Source organism: Anolis sagrei, chromosome 6, assembly GCF_037176765.1.
Source record: "Anolis sagrei isolate rAnoSag1 chromosome 6, rAnoSag1.mat, whole genome shotgun sequence".
NCBI lineage: Eukaryota > Metazoa > Chordata > Lepidosauria > Squamata > Dactyloidae > Anolis > Anolis sagrei.
Window position 1 is genome coordinate 57698782 of NC_090026.1, and position 24151 is coordinate 57722932.

The 24151-nt window shown below is 45.0% G+C and overlaps 1 protein-coding gene across 10 annotated transcripts in view; it reads left to right on the plus strand.

The window, feature by feature from the left end:
- The window catches only part of FHOD3 (formin homology 2 domain containing 3), a 496353-nt gene that overhangs the window by 222393 nt on the left and 249809 nt on the right, over nt 1-24151 (plus strand). For all 10 annotated transcript variants that reach the window (XM_060781410.2, XM_060781412.2, XM_060781413.2 and 7 more), the window contains exon 7: nt 18937-19048. In XM_060781410.2, coding sequence (XP_060637393.2) covers nt 18937-19048 — 112 coding nt within the window. The remainder of the gene's footprint in view (nt 1-18936; nt 19049-24151) is intronic.

Below are 24151 nucleotides of genomic sequence, written 5' to 3' on the forward strand. Positions count from 1 at the left end.
TAGCATTTAAACGGGCCCACGAGGACTCTAGGCGAATACTATCAGACAGTGCTACACTAATGCTGATCCCACCGACCCTGGGAAAGTCACTGGCTGTACTCTCCAAGGCAAACAGACGAACACCCCTTCTAACACAGAAGGAAATTGCTTCAACTCTGTTGGCCTATCAAGAATTGCGAACAAGCCTGGCTCAGCTCCTCTGGCCTCTCTACCTCATCAAGGCAAATGATCAAGGATCTCCTCTTTGATGCCTTGGGTCTCTTCAATGCTGGCACCGATTACAATCTTAAATCTAATCAAGATTTTAAGTTGCTGACATCAAAGTGGTGTACAACCCCAACCACAAACACAAAAGACTCATTGGTGTCAACACTGCTTTTGTAAAGACATCAAGGGTACCGCCAAAACTACAAGCCTGCCTTCTCCACCCCTCCACAGCAGCCTCACTGACTGCAGCAAGCCCCAGAGCACCGCAGCCAGCCCAGCAACTCCAATAACCTGTCAAAGTGTCGAGTTCGACAGTGTGACTCACGATACCATATCCATCTTAACTACTGCTGCCACCTTCACACCAGTTCCACCACCCGCATACAAACCTTACACCTCCGACACTCGATGCGGAGACCGCCTTTCTCGCTTCCTGCCTGCCTAGGAAGCTATTACCTCATATTCAAGGGTACTAAAAAATATACAAAATGGCTACGCCTTAGAGTTCAAAGACTTAGCCCTGACAGGGCACATCCTTGACATTCAATCCTTGCCAGAAATCCTCAAGGAAGTGCACTTCCTGCTCACAAAGGGAGTCATAGAACCTACCCCATCAAAACTGGATATGAATGCCTTTTTCTCTATGTATTTAGCCATTCCCAAATGGGACTAAGGCCTCCATCTGATCCTCAGCTTCAGAGACCTGGACTTACACATTTGGTTGACAAAGTTCAGGATGGTCACAGTGTTGTCAATCCTGTTGCTCCCTCACCAAGGGGACTGGTTTGTGTCCATCGACCTACATGATGCATATTTCCACATAGCAGTCTGCAGCTCTCACAGACAATTTCTCTCCTTTGAAGTCTTTCACCAAACCTACCAATTCAAAGTACTCCCCTTCGTCCTCATCACTGCCCCAAGAGTTTTTACCAAGTGCATGGCAGTCGTTGCCACACGCGACAGTTCTCCAGCATGAACTGCATTCTCACAGCACCTGCCTGGCCAAGTCAAGTATGGTATCTAGCCCTGCTCAACATGTCTCGAGGACATGATCTTCCTCTGCTGTCCCATCTCCTGACCAGGGAGTGGGGGATGATTCTTCAGCCAGATGTCCGATCTCTCCACCTTACCACATGGAGGATCACAACATAACTCACTTCCAGTCCGCCCTCCAATCCATCTTGAGGATGGCCCACAAGCTACTGATGAGAAAGGCTTGCTCAATCTTGCTCAATTTCAAACCTTTCTTCAGTCCTGAGTAGACCATCCACCAATCTCATCATTTGAGTGTCCTTGACTTCCTATTTACCTTTACGGTACAGAACTTCGCCCTTTCCTCCATCAAGTCGTACCTGGCAGCAATGTCATCGGCTATGCAACAACAGGGCCAGCCATTGTTTTTCTCAAACCACCTCATAGACATTTTTGAGAGGATACACAAACCTGCATCCACCAGTTTGTCCACCAACTCTGGGCTGAAGTCTCAAACTCGCTCTCTCACAACTCTGCAGGGGCCCCTTCCAGCCCCTTTCGATGGCAGACCTCCGCCTCCTCTCATGGAAGGTGGCCTTTCTTGTCGACATCACCTCAGCACGTCACTCCTCGGAGCTAGCCAAGCTCCAGATCAATGAGCCCTACCTTCTTTTTCACAGGGACCGAGCCATCCTCCACACCGACATCACTTTCCTCTTGAAGGTGGTGTCCGCCTTTCAGATCAGCCAGGACATTGTCCTACCAACCTTTTTTCAGGCCCTGACCTTACAGCTAGAGAAGCGCCTGCATCTCCTAGATGTCAGGAGAGTGCTACTCTTCTATAAGGACAGGACTCTTTGTACTTGAAAGTCCCCAAGACTTTTTGTCTCCTATGCAGTGGACAAACTAGGTGCTCCAGTCTCCTCCCAATGTTTGTCCCATTGGATTTCTTTGCTATCAGCTCATCCGACACCCACCACCCACCTCTATCCGGCCAAGATCTATGAGGGGCCTTGCAGCATCGACAGCCTTGCTTAGGGGTATTCCTTTTGATGCTATCAGGAGATCTATTCTCTCCTCATGTATTGCCTGACCATGTATTGTGCATGGACTCAAATAAGACACGGACTCACTTTGTTCTTTATGGTAAAAGGTTTACTGTACAATTATGAGGTTCTTCCTCAGTGATAAGCTTCTTAAATTCATTGATGATGTATTACCCAATGATAATGTCGTTTCTTCTGCTATTTCAATGTTACTGTATATTGCACATCACTAATGCCCTTTGTGGTCAATTTACATATGTTGCATGTTAAAATTCTTTTTCTCACTCAAATGCCAATGCTTACTACCTCAAGAAAAGCCAGGGCCTTGGGATTCTGAACACTGGTTTTGTTCTCTCATAAATATGTGTTGACTTTCACTAGCCTATTATCCTACCTCACAAAATTTTTAGGACCTCATGTTTCGGTCCTCCCTGTATTTTTTCTATGCCTTGCATTTGACATGATTCACTAGACAGGCTTTGTTGCCTGGTTTATATTTCTCTTTCTTTATTGCAAATAAAGAAATAATTCTGTTTTCACTTATTTGGTGTCAGTTTGGCATGTGTCCTGCCTACCTGAACCTTAGTTTGCTAGTCTCCATATTGGTGAATTCACAGAGACCACGAAGAAAAAGGTCAGGTTGCTTACATGTACCCATGTTTTTTTTGAGTGATACTCTGTGAATCCACACAAACCCACCCATTCCTCTCCTCTCATGCAAACCTGTCCCTTTCTCATTGCCTCTGCAATGAACTGGGGAGCATGTAGCCAGGGCACCTTTTATGCCCTGGGAGGAGTGGGAGAGGTTACTACCAAAAATTGAAAAGATTCAGCTTGGGAAGCTTTCCGTTAAAGCCTGCTCAGACACAGTCACTCCATATGTGTGGATTCAGAGTATCACTTGAAGAAACGTGGTTACAGGTGAGCAACCTGACCTTCTACAGTGAAGATGCACCCTATTGTGGTAGCCAGTTTATTAAATGCTCTTTCCAGGATTACTATCACCCAGTTAACTGTTTTTTTCACATTGGACAAAACTCTTATGTTCCCAAGCTTTGTAGAAATCTGTGCTGGGTTTTTTTTAAAAAATCCTTTAAAAAATTTTAAAAATTGTGTTGGAAATAGTCTTGACTGCTGTTCATTTTATTCTGTTGTTGTATTGTTTGCTTGTTGCGACTGTTTATTGCTGCAGTATTTTTGCATTCTAAACCATGTGGGGAATTAGGCTCAACTTCGAAACCCACATCAAGTGATACATCTTTAAAAAATATTATATATTTTGATTGACATGAACATTTTGCAAGAAACATTTATTCATATAATGATATTGATGTACTGATTGTACTAATGTGTCCCTTTTGTACATACTCTACTCTAAAATATATTTTGTCCATTTTTAAAAAATTGAGAACTGCATTGCAAAATTAAGCTTTTTCACTATGGACGAATTCCATGTCCAATAAATTTATATTAAATTAATTTCTCCTTATTTCATATCTGAGTATGTTTGCTTGCAGCACTAGTATTAGTACTCATAAACATATATAACAAGTTCAAATGGAGTATGTATATTTACAGATGAGGGTACAGTTTTGCAACTTTGCAAGTATTAGAAGCTGTGGAGTAACTTGTTTTCAGTAAATGGTAGGCTTCTCTTATTTTCTTTTTTTGTGTGTGTTATTTGCTGCATAAGGAACTAATTATTTGTTGCATACCAACAGAATTACTTTGGTGGATTTTGCACTATTTCAGAAAAGGGTGTCAATCATGATTTGTTAGCAACTTCTGCCCCACTCAATTAATCACAGATATTATTGTTAAAGGAAAGACCTTGCTTCCAGGCTTACCATCATTCCAGCTATCTGGGAGTGATGCTTCATCTGGTTATTCTAGTGTCAGTACATGTGGCAGGGATAGGTAGATTTTTAAACAAAAGAAACTGTCTTCCCTTGGTGCCTAAGAAATTCCTTCTCCCCCTTTCTCTGTAAACAAGGTACAAGAGGTCAGAACAAAATGTTTGTTGTATATACTTTGATGTCCCCTGCAATCATGGTTCACTTGCCTTCTTCATCTCTTGAAATTATCTTTTATCTGCCTGCTGATAGTTTTAGACTTACTGGTTTTGGATCAAGAAATGATGTCTGAGCCTCGCTGGAAGATTTGGCCAGCCCCATATTCTTACTAGATACTGATGCAATGATTTGCATCGCATGGAGACCCTCTATTCGAATATTTTGTGTTGGTAGCAAATGTTTTAGACCTCCATCATTTTGCAATATATTTACTATTGTGGCGGCAAAAAAAGCCAATGGGATTTTGGCCTGCATCAATAGGAGCATAGTATCTAGATCTAGGGAAGTAATGCTACCCCTCTATTCTGCCTTGGTTAGACCACACCTGGAATATTGTGTCCAATTCTGGGCACCACAATTGAAGAGAGATATTGACAAACTGGAATGTGTCCAGAGGAGGGCGACTAAAATGATCAAGGGTCTGGAGAACAAGCCCTATGAAGAGCAGCTTAAAGAGGTGGGCATGTTTAGCCTGAAGAAGAGAAGGATGAGAGGAGATATGATAGCCATGTTTAAATGTGTGGGAGGAAGTCACAGGGAGGAGGGAGTAAGCTTGTTTTCTGCTTCCCTGGAGACTAGGAGGTGGAACAATGGCTTCAAACTACAAGAAAGGAGATTCCATCTGAACATTAAGAAGAACTTCCTGACTGTGAGAGCCGTTCTTCAGTGGAACTCTCTGCCCCAGAGTGTGGTGGAGGCTCCTTCTTTGGAAGCTTTGAAACAGAGGCTGGATGGCCATCTGTCAGGGGTGCTTTGAATGCAATGTTCCTGCTTTTTGGCAGGGGGTTGGACTGGATGGCCCGTGAGGTCTCTTCCAACTCTATGATTCTATGATCCTATGACTAACAAACCAGAGGTCAAACCAACCCCTTAGAATAGGTATAGGCATATACTGTATTTACTCAACTCTAACACTTCCCTTTGTGCTTAAATCACCTTTTCCAAAATTAGGGTGCATATTAAATCTGTGTAATATGGTAATCTTAGTGCAGAGCCAAAGCAAAACGTGAAGCTACTTCAGGAGCATATGGAGCTTCTATATGAGAGGTGTCATTCTTAATTTAATAGCCCTGGTTCAATGCTATGTAATCCTAGGTTCGTAGTTCGGTGAGTCATCAACCTTCAACAGCTCCGGGGACTCTATAGCATTGAATCAAGTCAGTTCAAGTGGATTCATTCTACAGCATAGATTCATCCAAGGTTTCTTTTCCATTGCTGGAAGCTTTGGTGCTTTAATATATATGTTTTTATAGAAGAAATTCTAAACAATTGTAATGGCCATATTACAGAGTGCACCTTTTGCTGCTGTGCATTACATTCATCAATAAATACTTGAGGTGCACATTTGATTTGATGGCGCATTAGACTCAAGTAAATACAGTTACATAACATAATAACAAAATATATGATGACACATTTCTCACAATAACCTTTCATTCATATTTTAAAATATTTGTTGCTTCTTACACATAGATTCAAATGTTTCTTTTGTTCATGTGACACACCAACACACTACAGCCATCACATCAATGCGTTACAACACACAATTTGAGAAGCTCTGCACTAGATGGGTGTTTTATATGTGGATCGGTTCTTTCCAGCTTACAGTTACTCAACTTTTTTCTTCTCCTATTTTCCTTGTTGACTAGTAAGATTAGTACCAATTTCTTTGAAGGTTTGTTGGTATAGACTTTTCAATTTTACATACATATAGTCCATTCAGATATATAGGAAGAGTTTTTAAAAGGATGCCAGCTTGGGGCATTTTAGCTTTCCCCAGGATCTTGGCTGGCAACATCTAAATCCCTACTATACCATCTAGCCTGCAGGCTGCACTCTGTCCCCTCCTAGTTTTAAGAAATTGTTTGTACCATTGAAATAAGTATCTCTTTACTGCATTTTGTGAATTATTGTGTGTTACCTCTGTACGTTAGGAGCCTACTATCACATTCTTTGGTTGTTGTCCTTTAAGACAATGTTCCTGGTGTCTGTCACTTTGGTAAAGAAGGTTGGAGAGTCTTCTACTCTCTGGGTTGATCCTTCATGTCCCATGGAACCACATTGTGAACCATATTCCTTTTATGCAGCAAGGGAGAGGGCTATTTTATAGCAGGGTACTGTATCAAGAAAAGAGAACTCAGAAAGGATGCCACTGCCACCTTGTGATTGTTTCTTGAAAGACTTTTGTTCTTGCCATATGTTCTTGAGAATTGAAAGGATTGTAGTGGTTTGTTGCTGTTCTTCTGTATTGCTGCAACAACCTAATCTGTAATCAGTAAAAGTACAATATAATGTGTATTGCTGACTTAGCATGGTTACCTGTGTTTTTTTTTCTGTATCTTTAAGTGTCAAGGAAACAAAATTCTGTTTCAGATATAATATAATCCATGCTTTGTTGGCAGGCTGCTATGTCCACAAAGACCTATACAAATCTAGTGCCAATGTTAGGTCTATTTGTTACACTGCTCTGTCATGCATTGTAAACAGAGTGTTGGTTCCTACCTTTGATAGACAAAGTTTTATGTTCGTTTTTCCATCTTTGTAAGTGTGAAAGCCTTGAGATACATCCAAAGACTTGAGTTTACACCAGTGGTTTCCAACCTTTTTCTGACCAGGGATCACTTTGACCAGGAACCACTTGACCAGGGACCATTTTGACCACTCTCCAACATTAGTACCAAAGGATTACAAATCAGTTGTTGGCCAACTTTGGATTCAGTTTGGTTGTGTGGGGTGCTGATTCAGAAAATTGCATTGGATAGACCACATCAGCTCTAGTTTCTGATACAGAACATACGCCATCCAGTAGTCGCCATCCGCTCACCTACAGAAAACCATATTTAATAATCTAGAGCTGATGTGGTCTATCCAATGCAATTATCTGAATCAGCACCCCAAATAATCCCAGGAACAGGTCTAAAAACAAAGGCATCAAGAAAAAAAAAGTTAGGCTGTGTCGTTATCCATGGATTTTGTTAATGCTCATGTAAAAAGGAAAAGAGGGTGAGAGGGCTGAGGCTAAAAAAAAAATACAAAAAGCAGAGCGCAAGACAGAAGAAAGTGTTCCTAGCGGCTTTCTCTCACCACCTTGGTCACTGGGGCGTTGCAACGGTGTAGTAAAGGTGAGGCCGCAGACCATATTTAGTTCTTGCAACCACTGGTGGTCTGCAGACCACAGGTTGGGAACCACTTATTTAGACCTTGCAGCAGCCTTTTGAATATAGGTCAGGGTGTAGAACAACAAGAAAATGCTTAGGGCCTGATCCACTTATCACCCAGAGGACTGCTTAAACGACTTAGCCACCTGGCCCTAAATATTGTTCCAGCAGAAAGAGATGCAATCCTTTACCTGTTTGATTCCTTAGGTAGCTATATTCGAAACCACACTGTAATACCAAGGTACCTGAACTATTTGTCTTCTACAAAGGCTGGGTGTGTCCAGGTTTGTGTGGGATTGAGGGATGAGTTGTAGCTTCCACTATATAACAGTCCCATTTTCTGTAAAGGGAAATGTTTACAGCAACGACCTAACATTATGGCAGTACCCAAGGTGTGCAACATCCTCTATGATTAAGCAATTGTTATGATCAACAACAGAAAGTGAGATTGTAGCTTGCATGGCGCATTCTATAAAAGGTAACCTTTGTAACTCTTTGCCTGCTATAGGATAGAAAGACGTGGTAGATGTCATAAGTAAAAGACAATGCAGTATTGACCCCACAGTTAGCCACTGTTATTTACCAATGCAACCAGGGGTTATTCTACCAATGCTGTCACAGTTTTTTGTACATCTTATCTCCATGGAATTGCAATGATAAGTCTGTTTTATGCTAACTTCTAGGGCCAGGCCAACCTTTTTATATTTGTCAAATACTGTTAACTTGATGGCAAGACCATGATGAATGCTTTCTTGGATTTTCATGCTGAGATCCGTAGCTTCTTTGGCACCTGTCCTTCACCCACTGAGTAAATGTGGTATGGACAGCATCAAAACCATGAAGAGCAAAAATTGGTTACTGGCCTGTATCTGTAACTCTTCTGGTTGTTATTTATTTAGATAACAAAACCTAACCTCTTCTTTTCAGTCAGCCAAGTAAGTAATATATTATAAATATTCGATATTACTTTCTTTTCCAATTTTAAAATTTTATCCCATGCTGTTTCCTCCCAGGAGAAGCCAAGTTTTTTATCTTGATTGTAATATTCTTTAATTTGCATATAATGCAACCAAGTCATATTAGGTAATTTTTGTTTCAGTTCCTCATAAGTCTTTATATTATTTGTACCTTTATTTAACAAATCTTTGTAGGTTGGCCAATTTCTCCATCCTAAAAGTCTTCATTGGTTTGCCTCCATAGGAGAGACCCATAAAGGTGTTTTAGAATAAAAATATATTTTATATTTTTGCCATACTCTTAATAGGGATGCTCTCACAAAGTGGTTGCCAAAATTCGTTTCTTTCTTTTCCCTTTCATACCATAAATAAGCATGCCATCCTACTCTTAAGTCATTTCCTTCTATATTTAAAAATCTTCTTTGTTCAACAATATCCAGTCCTTTATCCATATCAGTGCACATGCATCGTGATATGCTTTAAAGTCTGGGAGGCCCAAACCTCCTCTATTCTTTTTGTCGATAAAGTTATCATATTTTATTCTTGGTCTTCCTCCAGCCCATATAAATTTCAGTATCTCTTTTTTCCATTTTATAAAGAGTGTTTGACTTATCAGGAGGTTTTGAAAAAGAAACATCAATTTCGGTAATACATTCATCTTAATCAAAGATATACGGCCTAAAAGTGACAACTTCAGATATACTCACTTATGTAAGTCCTTTTGTATATTTTTCCAGACTTCTTCATACTTATTCTTTAGCAATTGTCCATTTTTTTGTCGTGATCCATACTCCTAAATATTTAATTTTTTTAACTAATTCCAGACCTATTTGCTCTTTAATCATATCTTGTTTTTTCTTTTCTACATTTTTCGTTAATAACTTTGTTTTTGACATATGGACTTTAAACCCTGCAACTGACCCAAACTCTTTTATCTTCTGCATCCATCTTAATATGTTTTTACTTGGGTCCTCCATTATCCCAAGTACATCGGCGCCAAGGTCGTTTCTCTTTGCAAGCTATTTTTAAATTTCTTTTACAGTCTTTTAAAGCCCCCAAGTTTAGATGGCAGTGCGGGGGGGGTGGGTAGTCTAATGTTTTAAAAAGAGTGCAAGGGTCCGGATATTTATGAAATTTTACTTTCTTTGATACTTTAAAAATAATAGTTCCAAATAAATTAGACTTTAAAGTTCATCGAATTTAAAAACCAATTTATATTAACACACTTCTTAATATAGATTTCTCTCCTTTACTATCTTCTTCTTTACTCCAAGTAAAAGTACTCAATTTAATTCTTCTTTCAAAAGGTTCCGGGGGGTAGATCCCTCCCCCCTCTTACGTTACCTTGAAGATGAAATTTCTTCTTTCGGGAACATGGTCCCTTTAACCTCCCAGAAAATGAGATTTTGTTCTTCTTTCACATTCTTATTTTTAAAATGGGGTGGAGGTGGTTGGACGGGCTCAGCCGAGCCCAATCCTGTAGAGCAGCCTGCTCCCCTTTTGGCACTCTCGAACCCTTTGATCCCCCCCTTAATGGAGCAGACCTTATTTATTTATTTATTTATTTACTTTACTTGTATACCGCTCTTCTCAGCCATCAGGCGACTCAGAGCGGTTAACAACCAGTATCAGCAACACAGTACAAAATAATTAGACATTTAAAACAGTAGTATCAATTAATTAACATCAAAAACATCAATGCAACAATATAGCAAAACAACAATCCATCACGTCTCATCAATAGAATCAGCATCCGATCTCGTTGTCCATTAATCCATATTCCAGTAAACAATCAATTGCACTGTTTAGTTAAAAGCCTATTCGAAGAGTCAGGTCTTAACTCTCTTCCGGAATGCCAATAAGGAGAGGGCCGATCTAATGTCTGTAGGAAGGGTGTTCCACAGCTGGGGGGCCACTACTGAGAAGGCCCTGTCTCTCGTCCCTGCCAGACGTGCTTGTGAGGCCGGCAGGACTGAGAGCAGGGCCTCCCCAGACGATCTTAACGTCCTAACTGGTTCATAGGAGGAGATGCGTTCGGACAGATAGGTCGGGCCAGAACCATTTAGGGCTTTAAAGGCTAAAGCCAGCACTTTGAATTGTGCCCGGTAGCAAACTGGCAGCCAGTGGAGTTGATGCAACAGAGGAGTTGTATGCTCCCTGAGTGCCGCTCCTGTTAGCAACCTGGCTGCCGAGCACTGGACCATTTAAAGCTTCCGAGCAGTCTTCAAAGGCAACCCCACGTAGAGAGTGTTGCAGTAGTCTAAGCGGGATGTAACCAGAGCGTGGACCACCGTGGCCAAGTCCCAAGGTACGGGCGCAGCTGGCACACAAGCTTTAACTGTGCAAATGCTCCCCTGGTCACCGCTGAGACCTGGGGTTCCAGGCTCAGCGATGAGTCCAAGATCACACCCAAGCTGCGAACCTGCGTCTTCAGGGGGAGTGCGACCCCATCCAACACAGGCTGTAACCCTATGCCCTGTCTTGTCTGGATTCAATTTCAATTTGTTCGCCCTCATCCAAACTGCCACAGCTGCCAAGCACCAGTTCAGCACCTGAACAGCCCCCTTAGCAGTTAGTGATAAGGAGTGATAGAGTTGAACATCATCTACAAACAGATGACATCGAACTTCAAACTGCAGATGATCTCCCCCAGAAGCTTCATGTAGATGATGGGAGACAGTATTGAACCCTGCGGGTTTCTACAAGACAATGGCTGTGGGACTGAGCAGGTGCCCCCCCCCCCCACAACACTTTCTGAGAGTGTCCCTCCAGGAAGGACTGGACCCACTGTAGAACAATACCTCCAAGCCCCATTCCTGCAAGGCGTCCCAGGAGGATACCGTGGTCTACATTATCACAGGCTGATGAGATGTCCAGAAGAACCAACAGGAACACACTCCCTCTGTCAAGTTCCCTACACAGATCATCCACTAAGGCAACCAAGCCTGTTTCAGTTCCATGACCCAGTCTAAAACCAAACTGTGCCGGATCCAGATAATCAGTTTCCTCCAAGAATACCTGGAGTTGCAAGGCCACCACACATTCCAAGATTTTGCCCAAAAAGGGGAGATTGGAAACTGGCTGAAAGTTGTTCAGTTGAGTGGGGTCCAGTGAAAGTCTTTTCAACAGCGGTTTTATCACACCCTCTTTTAGGCTGGCTGGAATCTTGCATTCCTGTAAGGAGGCTTTAACCACCACCTTCGCTTACTCTGTCAAAACCCTTTAGCCTTCTTTATCAGTCAGGATAGGCAGGGGTCCAGGATGCATGTGGTTACCCTCGCTTCCCCAAGGATCTTGTCTACATCCTCGAGCTGCACCAATTCATTTATCCACCAAAGCCAGATAAGCAGGTGCTCATGTTACATCCTCAGAGACTGCCGTTAACATGGCGTTCAGGTTGGAGCGGATCAAAGAGACTTTGTCCACAAAGAACTGAGCAAATGCTTCACAGCAAGCCGCCGACTGGTCACGGATCCTGTCTTGTGGGACAGAATTTAACTACCCTCCGACTACTTGAAACAGCTCCACTGAATGGTTCCTTGCAGATGCAATAATGGCCGCAAAGAGAGGCTTTTTGTGGCATCTGTTGCCATGGTGTATGCCCTTAGATAGGCTCACAGCTGTGTTCAGTCTCACTCATTACACCTTGAACACAACATGCACGCTAGTGCCCTCTTCAGACACTTCATTGCTGACATTGAACCATTGAACCAAGAAGCTGGTTTAGCTCTGCGGTTCAAGAAGGGACATTCTGGAGCAATCAATTCTATTGCTCTAATCATCTCCCTATTCCAGAGAGTGACCAGAGCATCAACAGGATCACCTACCAAGGTGGTGGGAAATTTCCCAAGAGCCATCAGGAATACCATCTAAATCCATAAGCCTCCTGGGGCGGACCATTCAATTGGTCCTCCACACCTGCAGAGGTTAGGAAACACAGTAAGCCTAAACCTGATCAGGTGATCATCTGTCCATGGCAAAGGAGCGGTGGTCAGCTCCTCCACGCCGTCACCTTCCTCCCATCCCTGACAGAAAACCAAGTCTATTGTGTGCCCAGTTCTGTGGGCCAGATACTAGTTGAGACAGCTCCATGGTTGCCATTGTTACCATCACGCCAGGCCCAAGATCACTCCAGCTAACTCAGGCAGGGAGACTGTAGTGCAGCAGGTAGTCGGTACACTAACAGAATTCCTATTCTGTCCTGGTCACGTACCCTCAGTTAGACACACTTAAATGGGCATACTACCCGTCACATCAGCACTTTTAATTTTGTTCCCATTACTCTGGCCCGGCCCAGTTTTATTGTGTCTTAGTGTATTGTTTATTGCTTGTTGTTTATATTGCTTTAATTGTTTTTAATTTGCCTTAGGTTTTGTATTGTTGTATTGTGTGTTGAGGCCTTGGTCTTTGTAAGCCGCATCGAGTCCTTCGGGAGATGCTAGCGGGGTACAAATAAAGTTTAATAATAATAATAATAATAATAATAATATGTTAGACTGTGAGATGGGACACCTGGTCAGAGAGATGGAGTAACTGTAGACCACTGTGACCCCACCTCCCTACCCTCCAGATTTCAGCTGGTGTTGCACAGAATACCCTGGTGGACAAAACTAGGAGAGATTAACCACCCTAGCATCATCCAACCAGGTCTCCATTATGCATCCAGAATGAGATCCTGGATGATAGCTGTTTTTCCATTGACAGACCTGGCATTCAACAGCACCATCTTTAATCCATGGGGACTGCCATCCTGGGTACTCAGATTTACCATGTCAGGAGACCATTTTGGAACTGCAAGTGCTTTGTCTCGTTCCCTGGACTAAATTAAAGGTCTCCCTTTCCCATATCTCCCCCTCCCCAAAATTACTCCTATGGGGATCCCCTGACCACTGGAACCCCCTCCCCCAATATGCCCCCCCCATCTTCACATGGATCAATAGTTGTTGTTTGATACGATAGCTCTCCTTAAATAACTGGGACTCCTCCCCATTCATTCCTCTCCCCCGCAATCACCAAACCCCTAACCCCCCCCCCCCCCGGGGGCCTTCCAATTTTACAAAGTGCAAAAACAAATGCTAAATGCTGTTAATTCTGTGCTGTTGGCTTTGAATAGCTGCTGTTGACCTGAGCAGACAATATTTATTTATTTATTTATTTATTTAAAAGTTTTGTATACCGACCTTCTCACCTCTCTTGAGGGACTCAGACGGGTTTCCAACCATAATATCACATACAATCTATAAAACATCATAATACATATTACAGTAAAACATTAAAACAGCAATTACAATCAATAACTATAATGGTCAGTCGTCACATTAAAATCGTTGCTCATCATCCTCCATCCATATCTCAGGGTGTTGGCTCACTCGTCGAATGCCTGTCTCCATAACCAATCTTCACCTGTTTCCTAAATGTCAGGATAGAAGGGGCAGTTCTGATCAGTGGGAGAGAGTTCCAGAGTCGAGGGGGCACCACCGAGAAGGCCCTGTCCCTCGTCCCCGCCAGACGTGCTTGCGAGGTTGGTGGGACCGAGAGCAGGGCCTCTCCAGACGATCTTAATAATCTTGATGGTTCATAGGGGAGAATACGTTTGGAGAGGTAAACAGGACCGGAGTCGTTTAGGGCTTTATAGGTTAACACCAGCACTTTGAATTGTGCTCGGAAGCTAATTGGCAGCCAGTGGAGCTGGTGTAACAGCGGAGTGGTGTGCTCCCTGTACCCAGCACCCGTTAGTAGTCTGGCTGCTGAGCGTTGGACTAGCTGCAGCTTCCGGGCAGTCTTCAGAGGCAACCCCACGTAGAGAGCGTTGCAGTAGTCTAAACGGGATGTAACCAAAGCATGGACCACCGTGGCCAAGTCAGACTTCCCAAGGTACGGGCGCAGCTGGCGCACAAGTTTTATTGTGCGAAAGCTCTCCTGACCACCGCCGAAACCTGGGGCTCCAGGCTCAGCGATGAATCTAGGAGAACTCCCAAACTGCGAACCTGCGCCTTCAGGGGGAGTGTAACCCCGTCCAGCACAGGCTGTAACCCTATACCCTGTTTGGCCTTTCGACTGACCAGGAATACCTCTGTCTTGTCTGGATTTAGTTTCAATCTGTTGTCCCTCATCCAGTCCATCACAGCGGCCAAGCACCGGTTCAGGACTTGGACAGCCCCTTAGTAGCAGGTGGAAAGGAGTGACAGAGTTGGACATCATCTGTGTACAGATGACACCGTACCCCGAAACTCCGGATGATCTCTCCCAACGGCTTCATGTATATGTTAAACAACATAGGGGACAATACTGAACTCTGTGGGACTCTACAGTACAATGGCCGAGGAGTTGAGCAGGAGTCCCCTAGTGACACCTTCTGGGAGCGACCCTCGAGGAAGGACCAGAGCCATTGCAAAACAGTACCCCCAAGACCCATTCCTGCGAGGCGTCCCAGGAGGATACCGTGGTCGACAGTATCAAAGGCCGAAGAGAGGTCCACACTCCCCCTGTCCAGTTCCCGGCGAAGATCATCCACTAAGGCAACCAAGGCTGTCTCAGTACCATGTCCCGGCCTAAAGCCAGACTGCACCAGATCTAGATAGTCCGTGTCTACCAGGAACTCCTGGAGTTGTGAGGCCACCACACGTTCTAGGACTTTGCCTAAATAGGGGAGATTGGAAACTGGCCGAAAGTTGACGAATTGAGTGGGGTCCAGTGAGGGTTTTTTCAACAGCGGTTTTATAACAGCTTGTTTTAACCTGGCTGGAATATTGCCTTCCCAAAGGGAGGCATTAACCACCACCTTTACCTGCTCTGCCAAACCCCCTCTGGCTTATTTTACCAGCCAGGAAGGGCAGGGGTCTAGGATGCATGTGGTGGGTCTCGCCTCCCCAAGAACCCTGATGACCTTGTCGAGTTGAACAGATCGAAATGAATCCAACAAAAGTGGACAAGCAGATGCTTGTGTTACATCCTCAGAGACTGCCGTTAATGTGGTGTCAAAGCCCGAACGGATCAAAGTGACTTTGTCTGCAAAGTACTGAGCAAAGGCTTCACAGCGAGCTGCCGAGTCGTCAGGGGACCCATCCTGAGAGGTGGGATTCAACAACCCTCTGACTACTCGAAACAGCTCTACCGGACGGTTCCTTGCAGACGCAATATTGGCCGAATAGAAAGCATTTTGAGCAGCCTCTATTGCCGCGCCATATGCCCTTAGATAAAGGCATAGGCGTGTTCGGTTTGGCTCGCTGGGCTCTTTCTGCCACACGCTCTCTAGGCACCTCTTTGTTCGCTTCAACTCCACCAACTCCTCGTTAAACCAAGGAGATGGTTTAGCCCGACGACTTAAGAGGGGGCACTCCGGAGCAATCGTGTTTATTGCCCTAGTCAGCTCACTATTCCAGTGAGTGACCAGGGCATCGACAGAATCACCATCCAAGACAACTGAAACATCCCCAAGAGCAATCAGGAGTCCTTCTGGACCCATAAGCCTCCTGGGGCGGACCATCTTAATGGGTCCACCACCCCTGCGAAGGTTAGAAGTTGCATAGAGTCTAAACCTGATCAGGTGGTGGTCAGTCCACGGCATAGGAGAGATTGACAACTCCTCCACACCACCACTTTCTTCTCAGCCCTGACAGAAAACCAAGTCAAGTGTGTGTCCAGCACAGTGGGTAGGGCCAGATACTAGCTGGGACAGCCCCATAGTTGCCATGGCGGCCATGAAGTCCTGAGCCGCTCCTGAAAGAGTGGTCTCTGCATGGACATTGTAGTCCCCCAGCACTATGAGCCGCTGGGACTCCAATGCCAGGCCCGAGACCAACTCTGCAAGCTTCAGTAGGGCGGCCGTGGTGCAGCGTGGTGGTCGGTACACCAACAACAGCCCTATTCTGTCCCGGTCTCATAACCTCAGGTGGACACATTCAAAAAAGGTCGACTGTAAGGTCGGGCACCTGACCAAGGAGATGGAATCTTTATAGACTATTGCAACTCCACCTCCCCGCCCCCCAGATCTCGGTTGGTGCTGCACGGCATAACCTGGTGGGCAAAGCTAGGTGAGATTAACCCCTCCAGCCTCATCCAACCAGGTCTCCGTGATGCATGCCAGATGTGCCTTTTCATCAAGTATTAAATGCTGAATGGTTGATGTTTTACCATTGACAAACCTGGCGTTCAACAGCACCACCTTCAATCCAGGAGGACCATCCACCTTGGAACCCAAGTTTACCAAGTCAGGAGAACATTTGGAATTTTCCTCAGAGTTTGTTCACGAATTGGCCGAATTGGTTTCTTAACTCTCCCTTTCCTATATCTCCCCCTCCCCATCATCACCTCTATGGGGGCCCCCCGAGGACTGGATCTCTCCCCCTCCCTACCACCCCTGTTCTTCACATCCTGACAATCTAGTATTGCACTGTTATATGGCATATCATTAACCCAGCCCGTTGTCAATACATCGATTTCATCGTTCTTATAATTCCCCTCCTCTGCTTCATAAAACCATCTCCAATTCTCCCCCGCCATTCGACCATTATTGGAGAAGATTATAAAGTGTGCGGTGTAAAGTGCAAATGCAAGCTTAAAAAGACAGTCCAAGAGCAACATTGAAATTGATACTCAACAGATATTCCTCCGTTAGTTAAAGTGTTAACCCGTCGTCTATCGCAATAGCATGAAGAGGAGTAAAATTACAAAGGCCTTCATTTACAGTGCAGTAGTATTCACAAGGAATTGGCAATTAACAGTACTAAATCCACACACGATAAGGACAAGGGGAAGTGGAGGTGCAATTTGTAAAAATAGAATGGTTTGGGAGGTACTAGCAGCTTGACCTTGAGTCCCAGGGAAAGCTAAACCATTCCTCTACTAATGGCCATCAGTCAAACTGCAGCTGTTGGTAATCTTTCAATAGATAGAATCATAGAATCAAAGAGTTGGAAGAGACCTCATGGGCCATCCAGTCCAACCCCCTGCCAAGAAGTAGGAATGTTGCATTCAAATCATCCCTGACAGATGGCCATCCAGCCTCTGCTTAAAAGCTTCTAAAAAAGGAGCCTCCACCACACTCCGGGGCAGAGAGTTCCACTGCTGAACAGCTCTCACAGTCAGGAAGTTCTTCCTCGTGTTTAGATGGAATCTCCTCTCTTGTAGTTTGAAGCCATTGTTCCGCGTCCTAGTCTCCAAGGAAGCAGAAAACAAGCTTGCTGCCTCCTCCCTGTGGCTTCCTCTCACATATTTATACATAGATGAATCAGAACCGCCCCAGCATACAATACAATATACCCTATTAAATCCACTACCAAATTAAAACTCAGAAATAATACAGAAATTAATCAAGTGAGTCAAATAGATCTAATTCCCTAGCCACTTAAATTTCTTATTGGATGGATGAGAGGACGACTGACCCTTGGCAAGCCGAGGATATATGATGTCAGCTGATGACTGACGGTTGGATACAGAATTTAACAGATATTAACAAGATATTAAGGAGCAGCTTCACAACTAGAGGAGCAGCTTCACAAATACGATGATAGGACAATCTAAAGTGCTCTAGGCTAAAGTTACACAGTGACACAGTGCTGGAACAATTCAAGGTTAATGTCTTCACAAGTTAAAGCCGCACCCAATCAAAGGGGCCAATTAGACACAAGGCGTCCGGCTTCCTGAATCCGTGGAGTACAAGCCGGCATCCACTGGCCAAACCCCCTGGATTCTTCTTGACCATCCAAGGAAAAGGTGCGGTAATGCTCACGAAGTGATGTTATAGCTCATGCAGTGAAGACAGTTGTTGATATTGCAGTCACCAATTGCCAGTGAGCTTTCACAGCTGTGGAGCTAGTGTTATTTACACAGTCTGTTTCCACCAGAGAGGGCAGTGTGGGACGGAGGATGGCTATTCATTAACCACACATACAACAAAATACATGTAACAACATACAACCTAATCCACATGTAACAGTTCTCAGCTTCTGGCCTGTTTCTGCTGCTGAGAGCAGGCAGCTCTTAAAGGGTCCAATGACCCACCCCCAACAGCAACTGCCCTCAAGTGGTAGTCACAGCAGGTGCAAGGAGCCTCACCCAGTTTGTAAAGGCTTGCTCAGTAGCAGTCCTTGGTGGTTTTGTAGTCCAGAAGGCAGGCATAGGAAGGGTGAGGTAGAACTCTTACCTTCTGACCTGTTTCTGAAGTAGATGCCTCAGTACAAAGAATTTTCATGTCTTTTTCAGGGTAGGTGATGATTAGTACAATACAATATGTAAAGTCTTATGTTCAATTAACAGATTCTGCAATTAAAGGATTCAGTAGCATAATAGGAAAGGCATATCATTTGGACTTAGATCAATCAGATGTCAATCTTGTTTAAGGCAAATCCATATAGTCATATGTTACACCCTACTTGCAATTGCTTTAAAACCCTGTTTGCTATTTGATGTATTTTGTATTTGTCAAGAATTGATATAACTGTTACATGGGTTCAGCCTGGATTGCAATGAAAATATTTGCAAAAGTAGCAATTTTATGAGTGAGAACCTCTCTTTTTCCTTGCAGTTTCGCCTGGTTGTAAAGACAGCACTGAAGCTACTTCTTGTTTTTGTGGAGTACACTGAATCCAATGCTCCATTTCTCATTCATGCAGTGTCCATAGTAGATGGAAAGAGGGGTAAGTAGCTATTATGGCTATTATGAGTATCTAGCTTGAGTTGTTTGGAAATAAAAAAAACTGAGCATTTGTCGTTTTATTTATTTATTTATTTATTTATTTACAGTATTTCTATACCGATTTTCTCACCCCTAAAAGCAGTCTACACATAACTGGCAAAACTTCAATGCCATACATTGGACACTGACGTGATGCCAATCCATAACAACCACAATAATAAAACGACAATTAAGCATAAATCATAATTAGACAGTACATAAGCAATCATTAAAACAATAAATAATAAAACCAGTCTCACCAATTTATTGTCATTCTAGTCCATGTCCTTTATACTCTACAAACATCTACTGTCTGAAGGCCTGGTCCCAAAGCCATGATTTTAATTTCTTTCTAAAAGCCAGGAGGGAAGGAGCATATCTTACCTCATTTGGGAGTGTGTTCCATAGGTGAGGGGCCACCACCAAGAAGGCCCTGTCTCTCATCCCCGCCAGACACATTTGCGCAATTGACAGGAGTGAAAACAGAGCCTCCCCGGATGATCTTAGATTACGAGATGGGACGTAAGGGTGGATGCGTTCAGACAAGTAAGCTGGGCCAGAACTGTATAGAGCTTTATAGGTCAAAACCAGCACTTTGAATTGGGCTCGGAGATGGACTGGCAGCCAGTGGAGCTGGCACAACAGGGGGGTGGTATGCTCCCTGTGTGTCACCCCAGTTAGCAATCTGGCTGCTGCCCGTTGGACTAGCTGAAGTTTCCGAACTGTCTTCAAAGGCAGCTCCACGTTGCAGTAATCTATTCGTGACGTAACCAGAGTGTGGACAACCGTGACCAGATCAGACTTCCCAAGGTACGGGCGCACCTGGTGCATGAGTTTTAACTGTGCAAAAACTCCCCTGGCAACCCCCGAAACCTGGGGTTCCAGGCTCAGCGTTTAATCCAGGATCACTCCCAAGCTGCAAACCTGCGTCTTCAGGGGGAATGTAACCCCGTCCAACACAGGCTGTGATCCTATGCCCTGTTCGGCCTTTCGACTGACCAGGAGGCCCTCTGTCTTGTCTGGATTCAATTTCAATTTGCTAGCCCTCATCCAGTCTGACACGCAGCCAAGCATCGGTTCAAGGTCTGAACAGCCTCCTTAGTAACAGGCGGGAAGGAGTGACAGATTTGGACGTCATCCGCGTACAGATGACACCACAACCCGAAACTCCGGATGATCTCCCCCAGCGGCTTCATGTAGATGTTAAACAACATGGGATACAATATTGAGCCCTGAGGAACCCCACAAGACAAAGGTTGTGGGGTTGAACAGGTGTCTCCCAATAACACCTTCTGAGATCGACCCTCTAGGAATGACCGGAGCCACTGCAAAACAGTACCTCCAAGACCCATCCTCGCGAGGCGTCCCAGAAGGATACCGTGGTCGACGGTATCGAAGGCTGCTGAGAAGTCCAGCAGCACCAACAGGGACACACTCCCCCTGTCGAGCTCCTGGCGCAGATCATCCACTAAGGCGACCAAGGCTGTCTCGGTACCATGTCCCGGCCTAAAGCCAGACTGTCCCGGGTCTAGATAATCCGTGTCTACCAAGAATACCTGGAGTTGTGAGGCCACCACACGTTCCAAGACTTTGCCCAAAAAGGGGAGATTGGAAACTGGCCGATAGTTGTCGAATTTAGTGGGGTCCAGTGATGGTTTTTTCAACAGCGGTTTTATTATAGCTTGTTTTAAGCTCGCTGGAATCTTGCCTTTCCGAAGGGAAGCATTAACCACCACCTTAACCCACTCAGCCAATCCCTCTCTGGCCTCCTTTAGAAGCCAGGATGGGCAGGGGTCCAGGATGCATGTGGTTGGCCTCATTCCTCCAAGTATCTTGTTCATATCCTCGGGCTTCACCAATTGAAATGAATCCATCAAAGCTGGACAAGCAGGTGCTCGTGTTACATCCTCAGAGACTGCCATTAACATGGTATCCAGACCAGAACGGATCAAAGCGACTTTGTCTGCAAAGAACTGAGCAAAAGCTTCACAGCAAGAAGTTGAATTGTCAGGGTTCCCACCTTGAGTGGTGGGATTTAAAAGGTCTCTGACAATTCGGAACAACTCGGCTGGACGGTTCTTTGCAGACGCAATAGTGGCCACAAAGAAGGCCTTCTTTGCAGCTTTTATTGCCGCGGCATATGCCCTTAAAAAGGACACAAACCGTGTTCGATTTGGCTCGCTCGGATCCGAAAGCCACACACTCTCTAGTTCCCTCTTCCTTCGCTTCATTGCTGCCAGCTCCTCGGCGAACCAGGGAGCTGGTTTAGCTCAGCTACTTGAGAGGGGACATTCCGGAGCGATCGTGTCAATTGCCCTAGTCATCTCCCCATTCCAGAGAGCGACCAGGGCCTCAACAGGATCACCTACTGAGGTGGCGGGAAACTCCCCAAGAGCCATCAGGAATCCATCCGGATCCATAAGAATCCTGGGGCAGACCAATTTAATGGGTCCTCCACCTCTGCAGAGGTTAGGGGGCGCAGTGAGCCTAAATCTGACCAGGAAGTGGTCGGTCCATGGCAACGGAGAGATGGTCAACTCCTCGACACCGCCACCTTCCTCCCATCCCTGGCAGAAAACCAAGTCCAATGTATGTCCTGCACTGTGAGTGGGGCCAGATACTTGCTGGGACAGCCCCATGGTTGCCATGGCAGACATGAAGTCCTGAGCCGCTCCTAAACGGGCCGCCTCAGCATGGACATTGAAGTCCCCCAGCACGAGAAGCCGCTGGGACTCCAATGCCAGGCTCGAGACCACCCCCGCTAGCTCAGGTAGGGAGACTGTAGTGCAGCGAGGTGGACGATACACTAACAGAATCCCTATTCTGTCCCGGTCACCCAACCTCAAGTGGACGCATTCAAAATTTGTTGACTGCGGGATGGGGCCCCTGGTCAGAGGGATGGAATCTCTATAGACAACTGCGACCCCGCCTCCCCGCCCTCCGGATCTCGGCTGGTGCTGCACGGAAAAACCTGGCGGGCAGAGCTGGGTCAAATTCACGCCTCCAGCTTCGTCCAACCAGGTCTCCATAATGCACGCCAGATCTGCCCGCTCATCCAGGATTAAATCCTGGGTGAAAGTTGTTTTTCCATTGACAGATCTGGCGTTCAACAGCACCACCTTCAATCCAGAGGGACCGCCATCCTGGTTACACCAGTTTACCATATCAGGAGACCGGTTTGGAATTACTAATGTTGTTACCCGATCCCTAGGCCGAATTAATGGTCTCCTTTTCCCACATCTCCCCTTCCCCACCACCACTTCTATGGGGGCCCCTCGGCTGGCGGAACACCCCCCTCCTCCATGCCGCATTCCATATCCATAACCTCAACATGTATTTCATTGTTGGTTATTTGGTTTGTTGAGATCTCAATTTGCCATGATCTTCCGTTCCATTTATCTCCCCCCCCCCCCCGTTCTATCGTTTCCCAAGACCTCCAGCTCGCTTTGTCCCTTGCCCCTTTCACAATTAATTAACAATAAGAATAGTAAATACACAGGGATAGGGGACCACATGGGTGGTGGCTGTTAAGACACTTCACTGGAGTTTACAGTTCAAAGGTGGAATAGATAGTCGTATCCCGTGCAGGCTGAGGCAAGTTCTTAAAGTGCAAGGGTATATAACTAAAGTGCTAGTTAAAGTGCGGCATGGAGGGATTGGTAATGGGTTAAAGTCCTAGAGTTGGATAAATTAGCAGCAAAATTGATACAGGGAAGGTATAAGGTGCTATGCTAGGCAGGTTCACAGACAATTCAATGCAATTGCAATGCAATGCAATTTGACACAATATTCCAGGTGTGGTGTAACCAAAGCGGAATAGAGGGGTAGCATTACTTCCCTAGATCTAGACACTATGCTCCTATTGATGCAGGCCTAAATCCTATTATCTGCTCATGTTTAACTTGTTGTCTACGAGGACTCCAAGATCTTGTTCACACGTAGTGCTCTCGAGCCAGGCATTGTCCCCCATTCTGTATCTTTGCATTTTGTTTTTTCTGCCAAAGTGGAGTATCTTGCATTTGTCACTGTTGAACTTCATTTTGTTAGTTTTGGCCCATCTCTCTAATCTGTCAAGATCGTTTTGAATTCTGCTCCTGTCCTGGACTATTGGCTATCCCTCCCAATTTGGTGTCATCTGCAAACTTCATGATCATGCCTTCTAGCCCTTCATCACTTCTTTCCAAGATGAAGAGAAAGCATTGGTGAGCACCCTCTGGGTTCGTCCATTTTAACCAATTACAGATCCACCTCACCGTAGTTTTGCCTAGCCCACATTGGATTAGTTTGTTTGCCGAAAGATCATGGGGGACCTTGTCGAAGGCCTTAATGAAATCGAGGTACGCTGCATCCACGGCATTCCTCACATCTACCCAGCTTGTAACTCTATCGAAAAAAGAGATCTGATTAGTCTGGCATGACTTGTTTTTGATAAATCCATGTTGACTATTAGCGATGACCGCTTTTGTTTCTAAGTGTTTGCAGACCGCTTCCTTAACCATCTTTTCCAGAATCTTGCCTGGTATCGACGTGAGACTGACCGGACGGTAATTGTTTGGGTCATCCTTTTTTCCCTTCTTGAAGATTGGGACCACATTGGCCCTCCTCCAGTCTGCTGGAACTTCTCCCGTTCTCCAAGAACTCTCAAAGATGGTTGCCAATGGTTCCAAAATGACTTCCGCTAGTTCCTTCAATACTCTTGGGTGTAGTAGATCTGGCCCTGGGGACTTGAACTCATTTAGAGCGGCAAGGTATTCCTGGACGACTTGTTTCCCAATTTGAGGTTGGATGTCCTCTAATCCCTCATCCACTCCATCTTGCTGAGGTTGAAGATTACTTTCGTTTTGTGAGAAGACCAAGGCAAATAAGGCATTAAGTAGTTCTGCCTTTTCCCTACCCCCTGTCAGCATTGCCCCATCTTCTCCTTGAAGAGGCCCTATCCCCTCCTTGTTTTTCCTTTTTCTACTGACATAAGAAAAGAAGCCCTTTTTATTGTTTTAAATGTCCTTGGCAAGCCTGAGCTCGTTTTGTGCTTTAGCCTTGTGGACCTTTTCCCTACAGGTGTTGG